At 43.8% G+C, this 16,382-nt stretch overlaps 1 protein-coding gene across 2 annotated transcripts in view; it reads left to right on the forward strand.

Annotated features, from left to right (window-relative positions):
* Positions 1 to 16,382, forward strand: part of TFAP2D (transcription factor AP-2 delta) — a 54,334-nt gene that overhangs the window by 5,940 nt on the left and 32,012 nt on the right. For both annotated transcript variants that reach the window (XM_016212707.2, XM_087817134.1), the window contains 2 exons: positions 9,626 to 9,791; positions 9,970 to 10,088. In XM_016212707.2, coding sequence (XP_016068193.1) covers positions 9,626 to 9,791; positions 9,970 to 10,088 — 285 coding nt within the window. The remainder of the gene's footprint in view (positions 1 to 9,625; positions 9,792 to 9,969; positions 10,089 to 16,382) is intronic.

Raw genomic sequence — 16,382 nt, forward strand, 5'->3', positions numbered from 1 at the left:
GCCTCAAGGCAGTGCAGATTTTGCTGGCTTCCCACTTAACTGTATCCAGAGCCTCTGAAGCTTATTTTCCTAGCAAGCTGAGTAACCCGAGGAGCACACAAGGCAAGGGGGACCAGCTGTTATCCCAACTTCATATGAATTAATAAGATGTGGCCTATTCACCAGGACTAATTCCAGCTCCAGGGCTGCAGTTGTCTTTAGTAACTGAACCACTAAAGACTGAGTCACTTTTGATGGCACCAAATAAATGTCCTTCAGTCCCTCTCCATCTCTTTTAAAGCTCATTTAGAGATTCCAAAAAAAAAGAAACGCATAAATAGACAGCAGTGGGTTCTTTCATGTTTAAATGGCAGGTTTTGCAGCCCCATGTCCAGTGTAAAATTCCATTTAAATTGAGGGTGAAATAAAACAAAGAGTCTTTCCTTTTGGAACTTGACTATTGTCATAGTGGATACTTGAAACTTCCGTTAAATGCAAAATAGCTATTTAATTATATTGTTTCACCCCATGGGTATTTGAGAACTATTTTTTTTTTAAATTACTAGTGTTGCTCCACAAATATTTTTATTTTTTAATGAGCAATATTAAGCTTGTCAGCCAGGCCAATACTCAATCATATTGACATGACAGGAAATAGGCTAGGCCTAAGACTAGTGAAAATGGAAATAAAATATACATTCTGTTGGGGGGAGGGATTAAAAATACGGAGTGAAAGAGGGGCCCGATGAGAGGTGCTGGTTGGGGTCTGTAGGGGCGGTCACACTAAAGGTGAGGCCGAGCACTCGGGACGCACGGAGACGTCGGTGGTGCTGAAGGACAGCGCCACTAATTACGCCGGAGCCGGCTCCGCCCAGAGCACAGCTTGCGCTTCTGCGGGTTTTGAGTTCACCTCCGCGCTCGGTCACCCTCTCAGTTGCTTGGAAATTGCGTCAGATCGTACAATACCTGACAGAGGGTGAGAGTTATTCGAGGGCGAAGGTGGGAGCTGGATGAGAGGTGGCTGTGCAATCAGTTGAATTTTCGGAGAGAGCCTTAGGGGACCCCCCCCAGACCATCCACCCCAAAAAGGCGAGCGCTCTTGGGTAACTACAAGCTCAGACGGAGCCGCAGTCCTGTCCTATCAGAGCCGCAGAAATAGTCTTCCTTAGGTGATGTTTTATTGTTCTAGGATTCGGTGCCAACTCGCTTTATCTAAAATATCAGCACCGAATCTGCTATTTTAAACCAAATGTTGATGTTTTTAGAACAGCGTGGCTCCAAAGAGAAAGGGAAGGTAACTTGGGGTTTTTGTCTGTATGGCTTGAGTAAATCCCCGACTTCCCCCACCCTGCGAAGGAATTCAGAATTTAACTGCCGAGTTTATTCCTGTTCTTTGTGTCTTAGAGATAGGCCATTCACTTGGTAGAGCCCAGGAGGCCAGGGTGCGCTGTTTACCCTGAACCGATCAATGTTCAAGACAATTTACAAATGGGTAGCAAGGAAATCAAGGAAGTCTTGTATTGAAAGGTGGTGTACATCCTGCCAGAGCATGCCCAGCCCCTCATCTCAGGACTGCAGATTTTTGAAAAAAAGCTAAGGAAGCCTCTTATCTCTATTGTCATGATAGTGCGCAGGATTCCTAATATCAATAGCTCCAGTCATCTTTGTTCTTCAAAAATCGGGAGGACATGTACTCAGGCTCTCTGCCATATCGCCATATTGTGCCATAGCTTAAATGGGAATGTCTGTTTCTCTTCTGACTCATGCTTTACAGGTCACCCTCCACATGAAACATAATTTCTTGAAAAGCACAACTTTTCACTCTTTTCCTTCTCCTGCTAAGCCCTCGGATAAACTTACATTTCTAATAATTTCTAGAATTTATTGTGGGAGCCCCCCCAAAATGGATTTCACTTCCAAAGACCCCTAAAAAAAGAAAGATCCCTAAATGCCCAACATGAGTTCCCCAGGGAGAGGCTGTCCTGGTTTGCAGTGGTGTGTGTGTGTGTGTGTGTGTGCGTGTGTGTGCTCGCGCGCGCGCGGGGCATGGAGAGGGCGGGGGGAGTTCTAGTTTTTAAAATTTGGCCACTTCTCTATGTAAAGATCAAAATACCATTTCCCTGACTCACTTTGGTAAGCGGCAGTTACGTTGTCTTCGCCTATAATGAGGGCCCCATGGCCAAAGGAAGCGGCGAAGAGGGGGCAGCAGCGAGGTAATTACCACCCAGATAAAATATTTGCCACCGCCTCTGAGGTGCAGCTCCCCGCGCTCACTCCCGGTTAATGGTGTGCGCGATTTTGCCCGCAGCTCCGCCACTCGAACCATCAGAACCAATAATCTTTACTCTACCCAGTGCTCGGGTATCGATAGCTTCTCTCGCCTCCGGCGTCGGCTTTGATATGTTAATATTTCTGAGTAGCAAATTCTGCAGAGATCATATTAATGTTGTACGTACAGAGTGGAGCTTTGCCTTCGTTGAATATTCAGATACTGGATTTCAAAAGGCATCTCTTGAAGAGAGGAGGCTTCTATTTACAGGAGTCGTCTGTGTTTTTAATCATTAAAAAAAAAAAGAAGAAGGAAAACCCACTCTCCTTTTTCCCTAGGACTCTTCTGAGACTCCCGCGTGGCCCCCTCCCCTTTGTCAGGCGCTGGCCCCTTTCATTTCTCGCTCTGAGAATTTAATAGCAGGAGAACAGTGAGTGGCGGCGACGATGAGGATGATGGAGCTAGTAATGAGTAGGTCCAGGTTGGAGTCGCAGGGGTAGGGGCCCCGTTGGGCAGGGAGCTGCGGCCTCCAGAAGAGGATGGAGGTGAAATGAGAAAACCCAGTTTTTCCATATTTGGGTGGAAAGTGACATTTTGGCCCTGGTCTTTTTTTTTTTTTCTTTTTTTTTTTGGTGAAATCCGGGTGGCAAACTCAAAAAAGAAAAAAAAATAAAAGGAAGAAAGAAAGAAAAAAAATGAAAAAAGTGCAGAGGGGCAGCGCCCTTGTTTCGCTTTGTGATCACTCCGCCTTGCAGCCCCAGGCTAATTTCAGAAGCTTAAATACCGCGGTAGCCTCTGGGCCGCGCGGAGAGGGAGCGGGAGCGGAGCGCGCCCGGCCTGCGCGGGCTGGAGCGCTTTCCGGATTGCCCGTGGCTACACAAAATACAAACTACTTTGAATCAAAACATTTTTGGGGGAATTAATATGATCTGAACCCTGCACGTTTTAAGAGAGCTGGAGTTTGTCAGATCGCTTAGAGGTGACTGGCACGCCGGGCGGAGCCATCTACGCTGCGGTATGAGCATTGTCAGATCCGATTTAATTTAAAAAAAAAAAAAAAAAGCTTCGGCGAAACGGAGCTTAGCATCCACCGTCCAGTCTGCCAATACCGGGGTGGATGGATCTGACCGCGATTCCCCTCTGCAGCCCTCACCGCCGCCCACGGGCTTCTTGCGCAGGAGGAGGCGCTTTCCTCCGCGTCTTCGGGTTTCTCCAGGCCCCTGAGCTTTGGAGAGAGTTAGTTAGAGCCTTTGGGTCGTTCAGCAGTTCCTGGAGCGAGTAAGATTGGAAGACAGTAGGGAGACTTGTGCCTCTAGAATCTCTCTTTACTTGAATACCCCAAACTCATCTCTGTGGCTTATTTATTGTGAAAATAAAGCCAGAAATACACCTGGAGCCTCGCCTACCTTGTTAGGCCCCAAATACAGGTTCAGGATTTAATCACTTTTATCTGAAGTCTAATGTTCATATACCAACTGACCTAGAAGCATGGTTTGTTCGAAATCCATTTTGCGGGGTTGGTGGGGGGGGGGGGGGGCTGCCTTCTCTCCAATTTCCTTATTGCTTTGAAAATCACCCGAAGCCAAAAGCACTCTTTGCATTGGGAAACGGGTTAATCCCCCCCTTCCACACACACACACACACACACACACACACACACGCTATCACACATGCACCGCCACATGTAACTAGTAGGTGTCCACTCGCAGACCTCCCTTTCTTTTGTTCTGCCCGGAATGTGCACCTGGAGGAGTGCTTTCAGACCTGGAAATCCAGTTACACCTGCCATAACCGCCCCCAACAGCGCAAGTCGCTGCTAAATATCATCTGCGGCCTATTTGGTTACAATTGAGCCCCTACCCCTTTGTTACTTGGTGACAATTAGTATCTGCGGCCTTGGCGCAGGGGAGGAGATTACCGGGGGGAATTGGGCCTGGGAAGGGCAAGAGGCTACAGGGCAAGCGGTGCGGAAGGATCCTGCCCCACCCAGTTTAAACGCGTACCTCGAAGAAACGCACCCGCGGAACAAACCGGGGCAGGAAACTCTCGTAATCGCTTACACATTTTTAATGTGTCAGGGGGAAAAAAAAAAAGAGCGATCACTGGAGATGAAGAAGGGGAGGAAAAAAATCCCTGCCGTTTGTATTTCTTTCATTTGAATTGTAAACATCTGTTTGGCTGTAAGGCGAACAGAACATTTATTTTGCTCTCAAGATTTGGTCTAATTATGTCAACACCGAGGCGGCGGCGAGCGGGCGGCGCCGCGGCTTTGGAGAGGCTGCGCGCACCGCCCGCGCCCGGAAGCCCGCCGGGAGCATTGATCGCACCTGGAGAGCGCGCCGGGCCCTCCCGGGATCACCCGCCCCGATCTTCGACCGGGGAGGCACCCAGAGGGGACGCGAGGCTTGCAGGCAGCTTTGGGGGCGCCAGGGGAGCGGCGGTTCCTTGGAGACGGCCGTGGCTGTTTCCTCCGCCCTAATTGCCTGGGAAGAGAAGAGTAAAAGCGCGTCCAGGCGTCAGCGCTTGGCTTTCTACCCTGTAGCAGCGCAAAAAGTGGGTGGGGATCTTGTCATGCTCCACAGCTCGCACCGGTGACGTGGGAGTTGTTCAACACAGTGGTGGGGCTGGGTGGCTTTTCTCGGGGTGCTGAGCGCGCGTGCATCCATTTCCCGTGGCGCCTGCTCACAAGCTGGGAAGATAAGTAGAGCAGCGGTGAGCATCCCCATTTTTCAGATGGCCCGACTGAGTTCCAGAGCTACTCGCCTAAACTCCAACGGATGGACAGCTAGCTGGCCGGCCTTTTCCTTGCAGCCCAGGCCTCTTTCCCCTCCCCCACACCGGGCCTGCAGACACAGGGCCAGACGTTTCCAGCCGGGCCATGTAGGGCGCAGCCTCAGCCCCCTGCTTCTTCTGGAGGCCTGGGATCTAACAGGGTCTGGCACCTGGAGGATCTGCATCTATAGATTTTGTGCATGGTTTTGCCATACTCACACAGTAAGCCCTTGGCTGACATTTTCCTATAAGGATGGAGAAGTTAATCCCTTTTATAATAACCATGTCCTAGACAAGTGACCTTGAGCAGATAGTCCCTGATTTCTTAGGCTATTACTGTAGCTACACATCTAAGTTCACAGCAGCACTGGAAATAGGAAGCCCTATCTCCAGGTTTCAATTTTAAAAATAACGATCTTCATCACATAGTGCTTCTGGGCACTATGAATGGAAAAGAGATGTACTCTAGAGAAGTTCTGTGTGTGGACCCTGGCTGTGGCACCAGAGACACCCCTAACAGGCGTGCTGGATCTAGAATGAATATTACATAATTTTAGTAAGAGCTGACACGTAACCCAGGCACCGTGAGGAATTTCAACTAGCAACATTGGAGATGGATGCTGTAAATGGCTTGGCATGGCCCACTCTTTCATGACTTTCCTTCTTTGAAGTCTCACCATGGCCGTCAGGTGTCTGGGCCCCCTTAAAGAATTCCCACCTCCCTGGAACCTGCATTCCAAATGAAAAACTCTGGTTACGCTGACCTATTACTTTTTAATTCTTCTCTAAAAAAAAACAAAACTAAACCAAAGAAACAAAAAAACACTGGGAAGAAAAATATCCGGTTCCCCATGCCGCTGCAAACTTTACAAGTTGCCAAATCTTTAGCCAGGACAAGAGAGTTCCCCAAGGCTGCAGCAATGCCAAGTATCAAAGCAACAGAAATTCCCTTTAAAGATGCTATGACATAAAAAATAAAAGACTCTAGAGTTGATGGCTAATCTGAATACAAAATAAATCCCCCAGGCACTTTGTGTGCGCATCAAGCATACTTTTAATATGCAGCTGGTGTAACGTACCTAATAAATGCTTATTTGAGCATAAGCCAGAAGCCCAACCTGGATGCAGGAGAGAAAGACCCAGGGCCCAGAGAGTTAGCACTCAGCTAGGTAGCTGACCAGTGACTTCCCTGGGAACAGCTGGTTTTCAGAACACGGGGTTGTTCCTTTCCCAAAGGGCGCTGCTTCCAAAGGGAGAAAGCCTGATTTAACTCCTTTTACAAAAATTATAATATTTGCATCTCTCTAAATTAGGTTTTAACCCACTGTAGATTAGTAAAGATAGGAAAGGTCTCATCTTGTGTCATTTCTTTTAGCAATCAGGTAAACAATGCATGCACAGACCCTCTTCTTTCATGTATAATTGAACTGGAGACCCACTGGGTGAGCGTCCTTGTGTACTGGCTAGTGTGCAAGAGAAGGAGCTTTATGTAAGAATATACTTTTGCTTATGATTCATAGTGACCGTGGGTGGAGGCCCATTTTCAGTAGAGGGCTGTGTGAATTTTGATTACAGACAATATTATTTCTTTTGCTAATATTTTTGCTTCAGATGACCTCACAGTGACCTAAATTCTAAAGTTCTCAGGTTCGCGATTCTCACAATATGACATAAAACCCAGCTTCACTGATATCTAGCTTGCTTTCCTGTTCATCTCAACTTTTGAGAAGTCACTTTTGAGTTTATTTTTTTAAATGCATTTTGCATCTGCAGGGACCAAGTGAGAGCATAAACAAAAGTATAGTGTTTTTGAGCTCAGAAATCTGGGAAAACGTCATTTTCATCATCACCATCTTCTTCATGATTATTATAGTCCCTTCTTATCCTTGATTTTACTTTCCATGGTTTCAGTTACCAGAGGTCTACTGCAGTCTGAAAACATTAAATGAAAAATTTCATAAATAAACAGTTCATAAATTTTAATTGCACACCATTCTGAGTAGTGTGATGAAATCCTGGGCCGTCCCACTCAGTCCTGCCCTGGACATGAATCGCCCCTTCACCCAGTGTATCCGCACAACATAGGCTATCTGCCCATTAGTCACTTAGTAGCCGTCTAGGTTATCAGATCAACTGTCACAGTACCCAGTGCTTGTGTTCAAGTAAGCCTTCTTGTCCCGAATAATGGCTCCAAAGTGCAAGAGTGGTTAGTGATGCTGGCAATTTGGATATGTCAAAAAACAGCAGCAAATTGTGTGTATGCATAGGGAAAAACAGTAAATACTGAGTTCAGTGCTATCTGTGGTTTCAGACTTCCACTGAGGGTCTCAGAACATATCCACTGTGCATAAGGGGGTACTATTGTATTATTATTTATTTTTAAATTGTCTCTTAGAATGCCATGTGGGGAAGCACAGGTAATTTGTGTTTCCAGCTCTGGAGGAAGACAGTTGCATGGCTTTCCACGGTGTTGGCCACAAGTTTAATATAAAAAAAAAAGAAAAAAAGATTTCAGTTTGACAATTGAGATTATGCTCCCTCAGATTTTATCTGAGGGCAGGTTTCAAGGCACTTGCACTGGCAATTTAACCTAACGTACAGGATCCGTCTCCCAGCTTGGAGGGGCTGGTTTGACTGATGTTCTCAATATATTCTTTTGTGTCTCTGGGGGACATACAGAGTGATCACCAGCTGCAGAACGCCCAGGGAGAAAGACATTGGCACCTTTCGGGGGAAACTGTAAGCCGGCCAGGAGGAATTCCAGAAAGTACCGGGATAGAAACACTTTAAGAATAGGGCAAGGTTAGCCTGTTCTCTCCACCCAGACCCAGGACCCTTTGGCCTTTTTAAACATCCTTTCACGTACCTTTGCCACTGTGCCCAGAATCTGAATACCAGAGACTCTACCTATATAACATTCCATCTGAGCTGCTTAGCAAAGGAGGGCAGGAGCTATGTGGGAGGCCAGTGGTGAGTCCTAGGCCAGTGCTTCTCAAATTTAATGCACACGTGAACCACCTGAGGGTCCTTTAAAATGAAAATTCAGGCTCAGAAGGTCAGGGATTGGGCCTGAGATTCTGCATTTCTGACAAGCTCCTGAAGGCGCCAGTTGAGGACCACCTTTTGAGTAAAAAGATTTCAGACAGCACTCTCCTGACCATTTTTCTTCCTCCACCTACTCTTTTTTCCCTTGTAGAACTTTATCTAAGATAGCCCATAACTGAAGAAATCAAGTGTATGCTCAGAAAAGCAAACTTTGAATTTGACCTCACCACCTAGTCTCCAAAGCTTTCCTCAGTTTACTCAATGGATTGGGGAGGGGAGTGCTTGGGGCAGCTTTGGATCCCTGGGCCACATAGCCACCATGTAGCAGTGTGCTCATTGGCTCAGGAATTTTGCAGTAAGGTTGGGCTGAGCAGCAGGAGACTGTCCCCAACAATGATTATCTTGGTCCTCAGGTCTACTTCAGCTGCCTGAGGTTAGGGCATGTACTCTGTTGTTCTTGGAGGAGAGCAGAGCTCCAAGGGCTTTCTGGACCTTGGAGATGGAAGGTTTTTGCACTAGGAGCAAAATTGCTTTGGTGATTTTGCTATTAGCAGCTATCTTTTTCTTGTTCCCTAATAGTAATAATGATAACAACTGCAACAATAATATTATTGGCCACTGACATTTAATGTGTTACTATATTCTAAGTGATGTGCTGTGTTTACTGTGTGTGCTGATCCTGAGGGCGGACAGAAGGTAGAGGGATTGGACCTATCATCCACCCATATTGGTTGAAAGTTTCTGGAAGTGGGCAAATGATTTGTTTATTTTTTTAATCCTGGCCTGAGGATATTTTTTCCATTGCTTTTCAGAGAGAGTGGAAGGGAGAGAGAGACAGAGAGAAACATTGATGTGACAGAGACACATCGATTGGTTGCTTCCTGCACGCCCCCGGACTAGGGCCAGGGATCGAGCCTGCAACCGAGGTACTTGCTCATGGCTGGAATCTAACCCAGGACCCTTTAGTCCATGGGCTGATGGCCTAACCACTGAGCAAAATCGGCTAAGGCTGGGCAAATGATTTTTGGTGGTGACTGGGGACCGAGTGACTGTAGATGTACGCAGGAAATGAGTGGTGGCTCTCAAATGTTTTGGAGAAGAGTTTTCAAAATTTTTGCCTGTACATTAAGTCATGAAATTAAAAAATCCATCTATGTGTGTGAGTGCATGCACATGCACACACACACACACACAGCCATGGATAAATAATGCCTACCCTTTGCATGGTTAACTGGTGGAGTTTGGAGGTTTTAACTAATTGAAGAGTTTCTTGGTGTGGGTGATGTCAAAATTAACACTGATGGCTCAGCCAGCATGCCACAGGATGCGAATTTTCACTGAAGTTAAGATAGTCTATCATAAACATTTCCTGTAGATATCTGAGACAAAACCTTGAGTGTCATCTTCAGAGCAGCTTTCTGAGCTGATTCGGCTGCTGTGTGCATGAGGAAGGTGTCCCATGTACCCCCAAATTCTGAGGAGTGCCTCGGTGTGAACTGTCCTGCACGCAGTTACCTTCTCTCACTGCCACTAATACACAATATGCTTTTTCCTCCAAAGGTGGCACCTGTGTGGTCAATCCCACAGACTTGTTTTGCTCTGTCCCTGGCCGTTTGTCCCTTCTCAGCTCTACTTCCAAATACAAGGTGACCATTGCGGAGGTGAAGAGGCGTCTCTCGCCACCCGAATGCCTCAATGCTTCACTCCTGGGAGGCATTCTGAGAAGGTAAGCTGAAGCTGTTTTCCGACACGGTGCTCCTCCTAACTGTACCGACACCAGCCTTCTCAACCCTGAGCCCTTACATCTCCTGTCTGATGTTGAATTCCCCAAGTGGTCAAGGCTTCTCATCTTTTTCCTCAGAATGTGAACTGTCAAAACCTAGTTTTCATTTGTTGTTGGACAGAGCAAAATCCAAGAATGGGGGCCGCTGCCTGAGAGAGAAGCTGGACAGGCTTGGCCTGAACTTGCCCGCAGGAAGACGGAAAGCAGCCAATGTCACCCTCCTCACCTCCTTAGTTGAAGGTATGGCTTCTCAGCTCTGCAAGGTAACGATGAAAGCTTAGCAGCTCTGAAACTCAGGATTGTTAGAGGCTGCTGCTTCATTTTTGTCTATACCAGTGATTCTCAACCTCTTTCATCTCATGGCACACAGAAACTAATTATTAAAATTCTGTGGAACACCAAAAAAATATATTTTTGCCTATCTGACAAAAAAAATAGGTGTAATTTTTATTCATTCACATTGGACCGCAATTGTGTTGGCTGTTGGCATTCTTTTATTTGACAGCCTAAGGGAAAAGAGGTCAGTGCCCTTGACTAAATACTCAGGTATTGCATGTTTTAAAAATTCTTGAGGCACACTGGTTGAAAACTGCTGATCTATACTATTAAGTAGTTAACAGTTACAGGTGAAGTTTCCAATTAATCTTAACAATTACTAAAGTATACATAAAGATCAGATAATTCATGACATTATTTAACTTACTGATCTCAGCGATAACAGGGAAGAATGCAGCAATGGAAGGTTGAGGTACTTTAACAAGCATACCCTAAAAACCAGCATCGAACATCAGATGTACTATTGTCATTTTTATTATTGTTTATTTTAGAGTTCAGATCAATTTGACTTAAATCATTGTGATTCAGTGCAACATGATTTACAGGATAAATAATAATTCTTTATAAAGAGGTCGTGGGCGTCTCGGCATGATTCCGAGCCTGAGAACACATTGCTTTAATCCTGGCAGACATCTCCTAAAGCACCGCGCAGTCCCATGGCTTATGGGCAGAGAAGGTTAAGGTTAACCAGTGGGGTAGAGACAGAGGTGGCGCTATTTCTCAGAAGTTATTTTTCCCCCATTTACTTTCTCTCTTTTGTTTCTTCTATGAGGACTAAAGTTGGCACATTCTCATTCGATCTTCTTTTAAGAAGAGGCATTATTGCAGATTTATTTTTAACTTTGTTGGGGAGCTTATGAATGTCAAAGGAGAGTTCTTCCATAACGCAGAATGCTGTTGTTCTAAATATGAACGAAGAAGCTTATTGCCAAGACCCACTTAACCACTCCCATGACACCTTTCTTGCATTGGTTGCTCGCTTGTCTGTAAGGTGCTGTAGGAGGTGAAAAGGGACACACAGGAACAAACATCTGGCATTTTTCCAGATTATCAATACACACCACTCGCCACTTGGTGAAGTAGTGTGTTCTTGACATTTGTCTTGTCAAAATTGCTTTGGTGATTTCGCTGTTAACAATGATCTTTGCTTTGTTCTCTAATTGTAAATAATAACAACCACAACAATAATATTATTGGCCACTAACATTTCATAAGTATTACTGTTACTGTCTTCTGTGGCTGTGCTGTGTTTGCTTGTGTGTGCTGACACTGAAAGCTGACTTAGAGGGAGGTGACCAGTCATCCATCCACATGGGGAGGGTCTAGGGGGGGAAAGGCAAAGTAGAAAAAATGATTAATGGGTTGATTCTAAAAGGAGACAGATTGACGCTCAATTTAAGTAAGAACATCATTAAAATTATAGCTATTTAGCAATAGAACACAACAGTATAGAACACAACACTTGTTCAGGATATAACAAGAATTGTATGGGTGATTCAAGAATCACGTGGATGGTGGGACTTGATTGGTTCTTACACCCAAGTCCACAGTAGAAACAACTGAGAGGTTTATTTAAAATGCCTGACCCCATCCCGTAATCAACTGAAACCATTCTCTGAAGGTATGGCCCAGCCATTTGTATTTTTTTAAAACAACCCCAGTGATTCTGATATATAATGAGGTTTAATGATCACTGATCTAAATGTTCCCTGAGATCCCTTCTACTAAGTAGGATGGATGGATTATGAATTCTCATGAAATTTGTACCGATGTGCAAAGTAAAGGCCCTAAGAAGGACTTTTTTCCTCGGTGCCTGTGAATGCACTGGCCAGTACAAGCTGATGAGCCATAAAAGGGCATATTCACAATTCTTATGGATTGTTATGGTAGTTAAAAGCACTGGACTGTCCTGTGTGGGACTCATTGATTGATGCTAACAGAGAGGATGCAGTTTAAATAGGTGGAATCCTAGGACGACCTCGTGATCTTGCCATTTACCCTTTCAGCTGCCTCTCCTACCTCAAGAGTGCCTAACTTCTGTTCTATTCATTTGGCCTCTGCTTACACAGGAGTCACATCAGCCTTCACTTATGAAACTTAAGATTTTATTCTTCCCAGATGCGACTTAATTTAATTAGATGCTGTTGAAGTCCCCCAAATATTCATGATGTAGAGAAGATATATCTTTTATTGTTGAATTCCAGACACTTTGGTTGAACTGAAGAAAAGAGATTTAGGGGCAAAGGGACCTTTCCCATCCCTCGACTGCCCACATATTCCATTATGATCCTCAAACCCATGCTGTCTTAAACACACACACACGTTTTAAGTTTCATCACTATGTGCCATGTTTTCTTATCTTTTTATTCTATTCCATATTTTTGCATTTTTAAAAAATCCTGATTGTAAACCCCAGGATGCCAAGAAGAGCAGTTGCATTGTTTAGGACTCTTCTATTTATTTATATTCCCACATTGCAGTTGGGCTAGTAGTGACAACTGATGGTTCTTTTCCAGCCAGCAAGGTGCCATGTACTCTGTTAGGCTCTGAGTCCTTGGAATCCTGTAGGTGATGACAGGTGTACACAGAACAATGGTGACCCAACTCTGATTTACCAGCCTCCTGGGATACTGAAACAGTTGGTGCTTCTCTTCGGTATTTCTGTGACCCTGATCCTCTCTGTGCTAACATGGATCTGATTCCATTGTCTCAGGTTTGTTTTGCTTGTGCAGTTTTAGGTGGTGAATTAAAACTTCAGCATGTTGACCAGTTGGTGTGATTATAAGACTTTGAATTAACCATGCCTTTTCCTTTTCAATCAAACATTTTTGCAAAAGCTAGCAACATTTTAGATTAATTTTTGTCAGAAATTCTAAACTAGATTTCTAGTCTTCAAAAATGGTCCACCACCTTTCTTATAAATCTATGGTTTTGTGGGAAAGAACACTTATTTTTTCTACCATTTAAAAAATTGATATTTCTCCCTTTCCCCCCGGATTTTCCTACATTAACTCATCTGTGCATTTTAATCACCAATACTTATATTAGCTTCTCTTAAATGTCTCTTAAAACTGTTGATTGAAACTCATAAAAAGTAGACCGGTTCTTTCTCAAACATCGTGATGGCCCAGTACCTTGCTGGGATTCAAAAACACTTCCTTCCTCATTTTGGTACACTATTGAGCATAAGAATAGATAATATCTGATTTTCTTTTCCCTCATAGACCAGACTTAGAAATAAATCTCATGAAGGTCAACCTTCTATGACTTTATAGTACTTGTCTCTGCCCCTTTCTGGAGAAGATTTAAATACCTTTTTGTCATTTTTGCAATTTTTATAGGAATCCCATAGAAAGAGTAGTGCATGGGGATTATGCCTGCTCTCCATGCACAGAGAATTTAACCTTTGTAAAGATCCAGTCATTGAACAGTCAGATATCTTATGATGGTAATAAAGCTAGCAAATGAACATATATTTTTCAAAAACTACCCTTGTCACTAACATAACAATAGTTTCATCATAATATCCCTAGATTTCCATGCCTGCCTAGGGTTTTAATCATTTTTATTTTTATTACTTTATAATCTTTCCCCCTGTGTTTCTTTTAAATTGAGTCACTCGACTAATAGCTCCCCCCTAGCATTGTCCTCAAATCAACATATTAGAGTCATTATTTTAGGGATTTATAAGAGAGGGCAACTTAGTGTCAATTTATAATATATCTAAATAATTTCCAACATTTGTTACAAATACCATTGCACCTAGTAACCAATGGTATGAAGAACTCAAGATTGGCTGCTTTTTTTCAACCTGACAAATTAAGGCCCATATTTAGAGTGGGGAATATTTTTGTTCACATAACATAGGTATATTTGACCTAGAATTAGATATGAGTATTTGAACCTAGAGTCTCCTGAATGTAATATCAGATCATATCCCTTTTGTACACACATGTCTTCATTTAATGGGGTTTAAATATATGACTAATGATTAGTACTATTTTTTGTACCCCACCTTATCATAAGCTTGCAGTTCTTTTCATTTCCCTTTGTTGTTCACATGACTATGAGTTTTTCTTTGCCCATCCTTGTATTTATAACATCCGAGAGATGTCCCTCTCTGGAAATTCAGTGGATTAGAGTTGTTCAACCCAAAGCATTGATCTTCCTGAGATCTTGGGATAACCCCGGACTCCTCTAAAGTGGAAAAATATATCTCTTTGGAAAACGTTGAAAGAATTTGACCAATATTATTGTTCTAGTTCTAATACTCTTGCTATATATTTGTTATTTATGAATTGGCAATTTCTATAGCTTCCACCCTGTATTTGACTCCAGAAAAATCTTTGCAAAGTGGAAGGAATCAATTCTGTAGTCATTCCTGCCCACCTCACTTGAAAGGAGTGTTGCTGGAGGGAAGTTTTGTTTATTTGAGAGTGGGGTACTTTCCTGGACAGTTCTGGTGAATTAGCAAAAGTTCATAGAGCGTTCTCAGGCAACACCAGGAGTTTTGAAAGCACAGTTTAAGTCTTTAAACACATGGCTTGCAGTTTGTCATGACAAGTGGTCAAATTCTGTTCATATATTTTTTTAAAAAAACAGTGTGGGGCAGTGAGGGGTGAAATATATATCAGCAAAAAAAAAAAAAAAAAAGAGGAGGGGGAGACCAATTACAAATATCATGTATCATCTCCATTCACTCTCTTCAAGTTTAAATGCTTTGTCACTGTTCCTTCCTTCCTTAGTTTCAAAAAGTGTAAGCTCCCAGGTCCTGCCTTGCACTTCTTACCTCTTGTGAGCTAGTTGTACCACTTGCAAAATTTATTATCCCTTGTTTTAGTAACACTCCCCACCCCCAATAATATCACTTTTGAAATTTTGTCTGACTTTGAGCTAGTTACTTATCCCGAGCGAGTTTCAGTTTCTTAATTTCTAAATAAGGACTACAATATCTGTTATGGTTAGGATAATGCAAGCTGTTATAATAGTTGATTCTCATATTTTTAGTCACTTAACACAATAGACCCTTATTTCTCGCTCATCACAGTCTGACTGGATGTCCCTTGTCGGGGGCCTTCCTTCTCCTGGGTCTCTTTCAGGAACCCAGAGTCCTTCCAGCTCACGTGAGGAAAAGCATGGTGGTGAAAGTACACACCTTCTTCTCCACCTGGCCAGGAAGTGACCCATGTTACTCCTGTTCACATTCCTTAAGAACTAGTCACATGGCCCTGCCTAATTCCAGAGGTGGGTGTGGGGCATACTGGAAAATGTGGCCTCTAGCTGGGCAGTCTTCTCAGCAACAACTCTCTGAATAGTATGTAAGGAATGGACAGTTACCTTTGCCCTGGCTGGTGTGGCTCAGTTAGTTGGGAATCATCCCGTGCACGGAAAGGTTGCCGGTTTGATTCCTAGTCAGGGCACATGCCCAGGCTGTGGGCCCGATCCTGGGTAGGGGACGTGCAGGAGGCAGCCAATCGATGTTTCGCTCCCACTTTGATGTTTCTCTCTCTCCCTCTCCCTTCCTGTCTCTCTAAAAATCAATAACAAATCTTGAAAATTAAAAGGACAAATCTTGGACAGTCCAGCACCCATCTCTGCCTTTAACATCTGCATTATGTGTCTTTTGTAGGAATAAACACATTCATGTAGATTAAACACTCAGTACCATGAGGCACAGAAGCACTTAATAAAGATTAATACCTGTCTTCTACCTTCTTCCTTTCTGAACAACATTATTTAATAACCAGATTTACACAGAATCATAAAGCTTTAGTTCTGGAGGAAAATAGCAGATTGAGTAGCATAAAGTCACCAGGTCGTAGCCACTAAGAATGTGCTTCTTGAGTCAAATAATCTTGTTTCAACTCAATTCCACCATGGTTAGCTACATGCTATAGGGAAACATACATAACGTCTCTGAGATCAGTACCCGCTTCATAAGGTAGATGTGAGAGTTAAAAGAAGAACGTTTGTAAAGCACTTAACATGGTGCCCAGCACAAATTTGGTGCTTGGTAAATTTAATTATCATTATTTTCGGATGAGAAGACCAAGGTCCAGTGAGATTAACTGCTCTGCACAGGCTCACAAAATTGGGAGCACCAAGGATGAGAACCCAGATCTTCTGGTTTTGTAACCCCACCATGTGTGTTCCCCTTGAGTTTGCGTTTGTGGCGTGGATCAGGGACAGTCGCACTGC

The sequence above is a fragment of the Miniopterus natalensis genome, chromosome 5 (assembly GCF_054644295.1).
Source record: "Miniopterus natalensis isolate mMinNat1 chromosome 5, mMinNat1.hap1, whole genome shotgun sequence".
NCBI lineage: Eukaryota > Metazoa > Chordata > Mammalia > Chiroptera > Miniopteridae > Miniopterus > Miniopterus natalensis.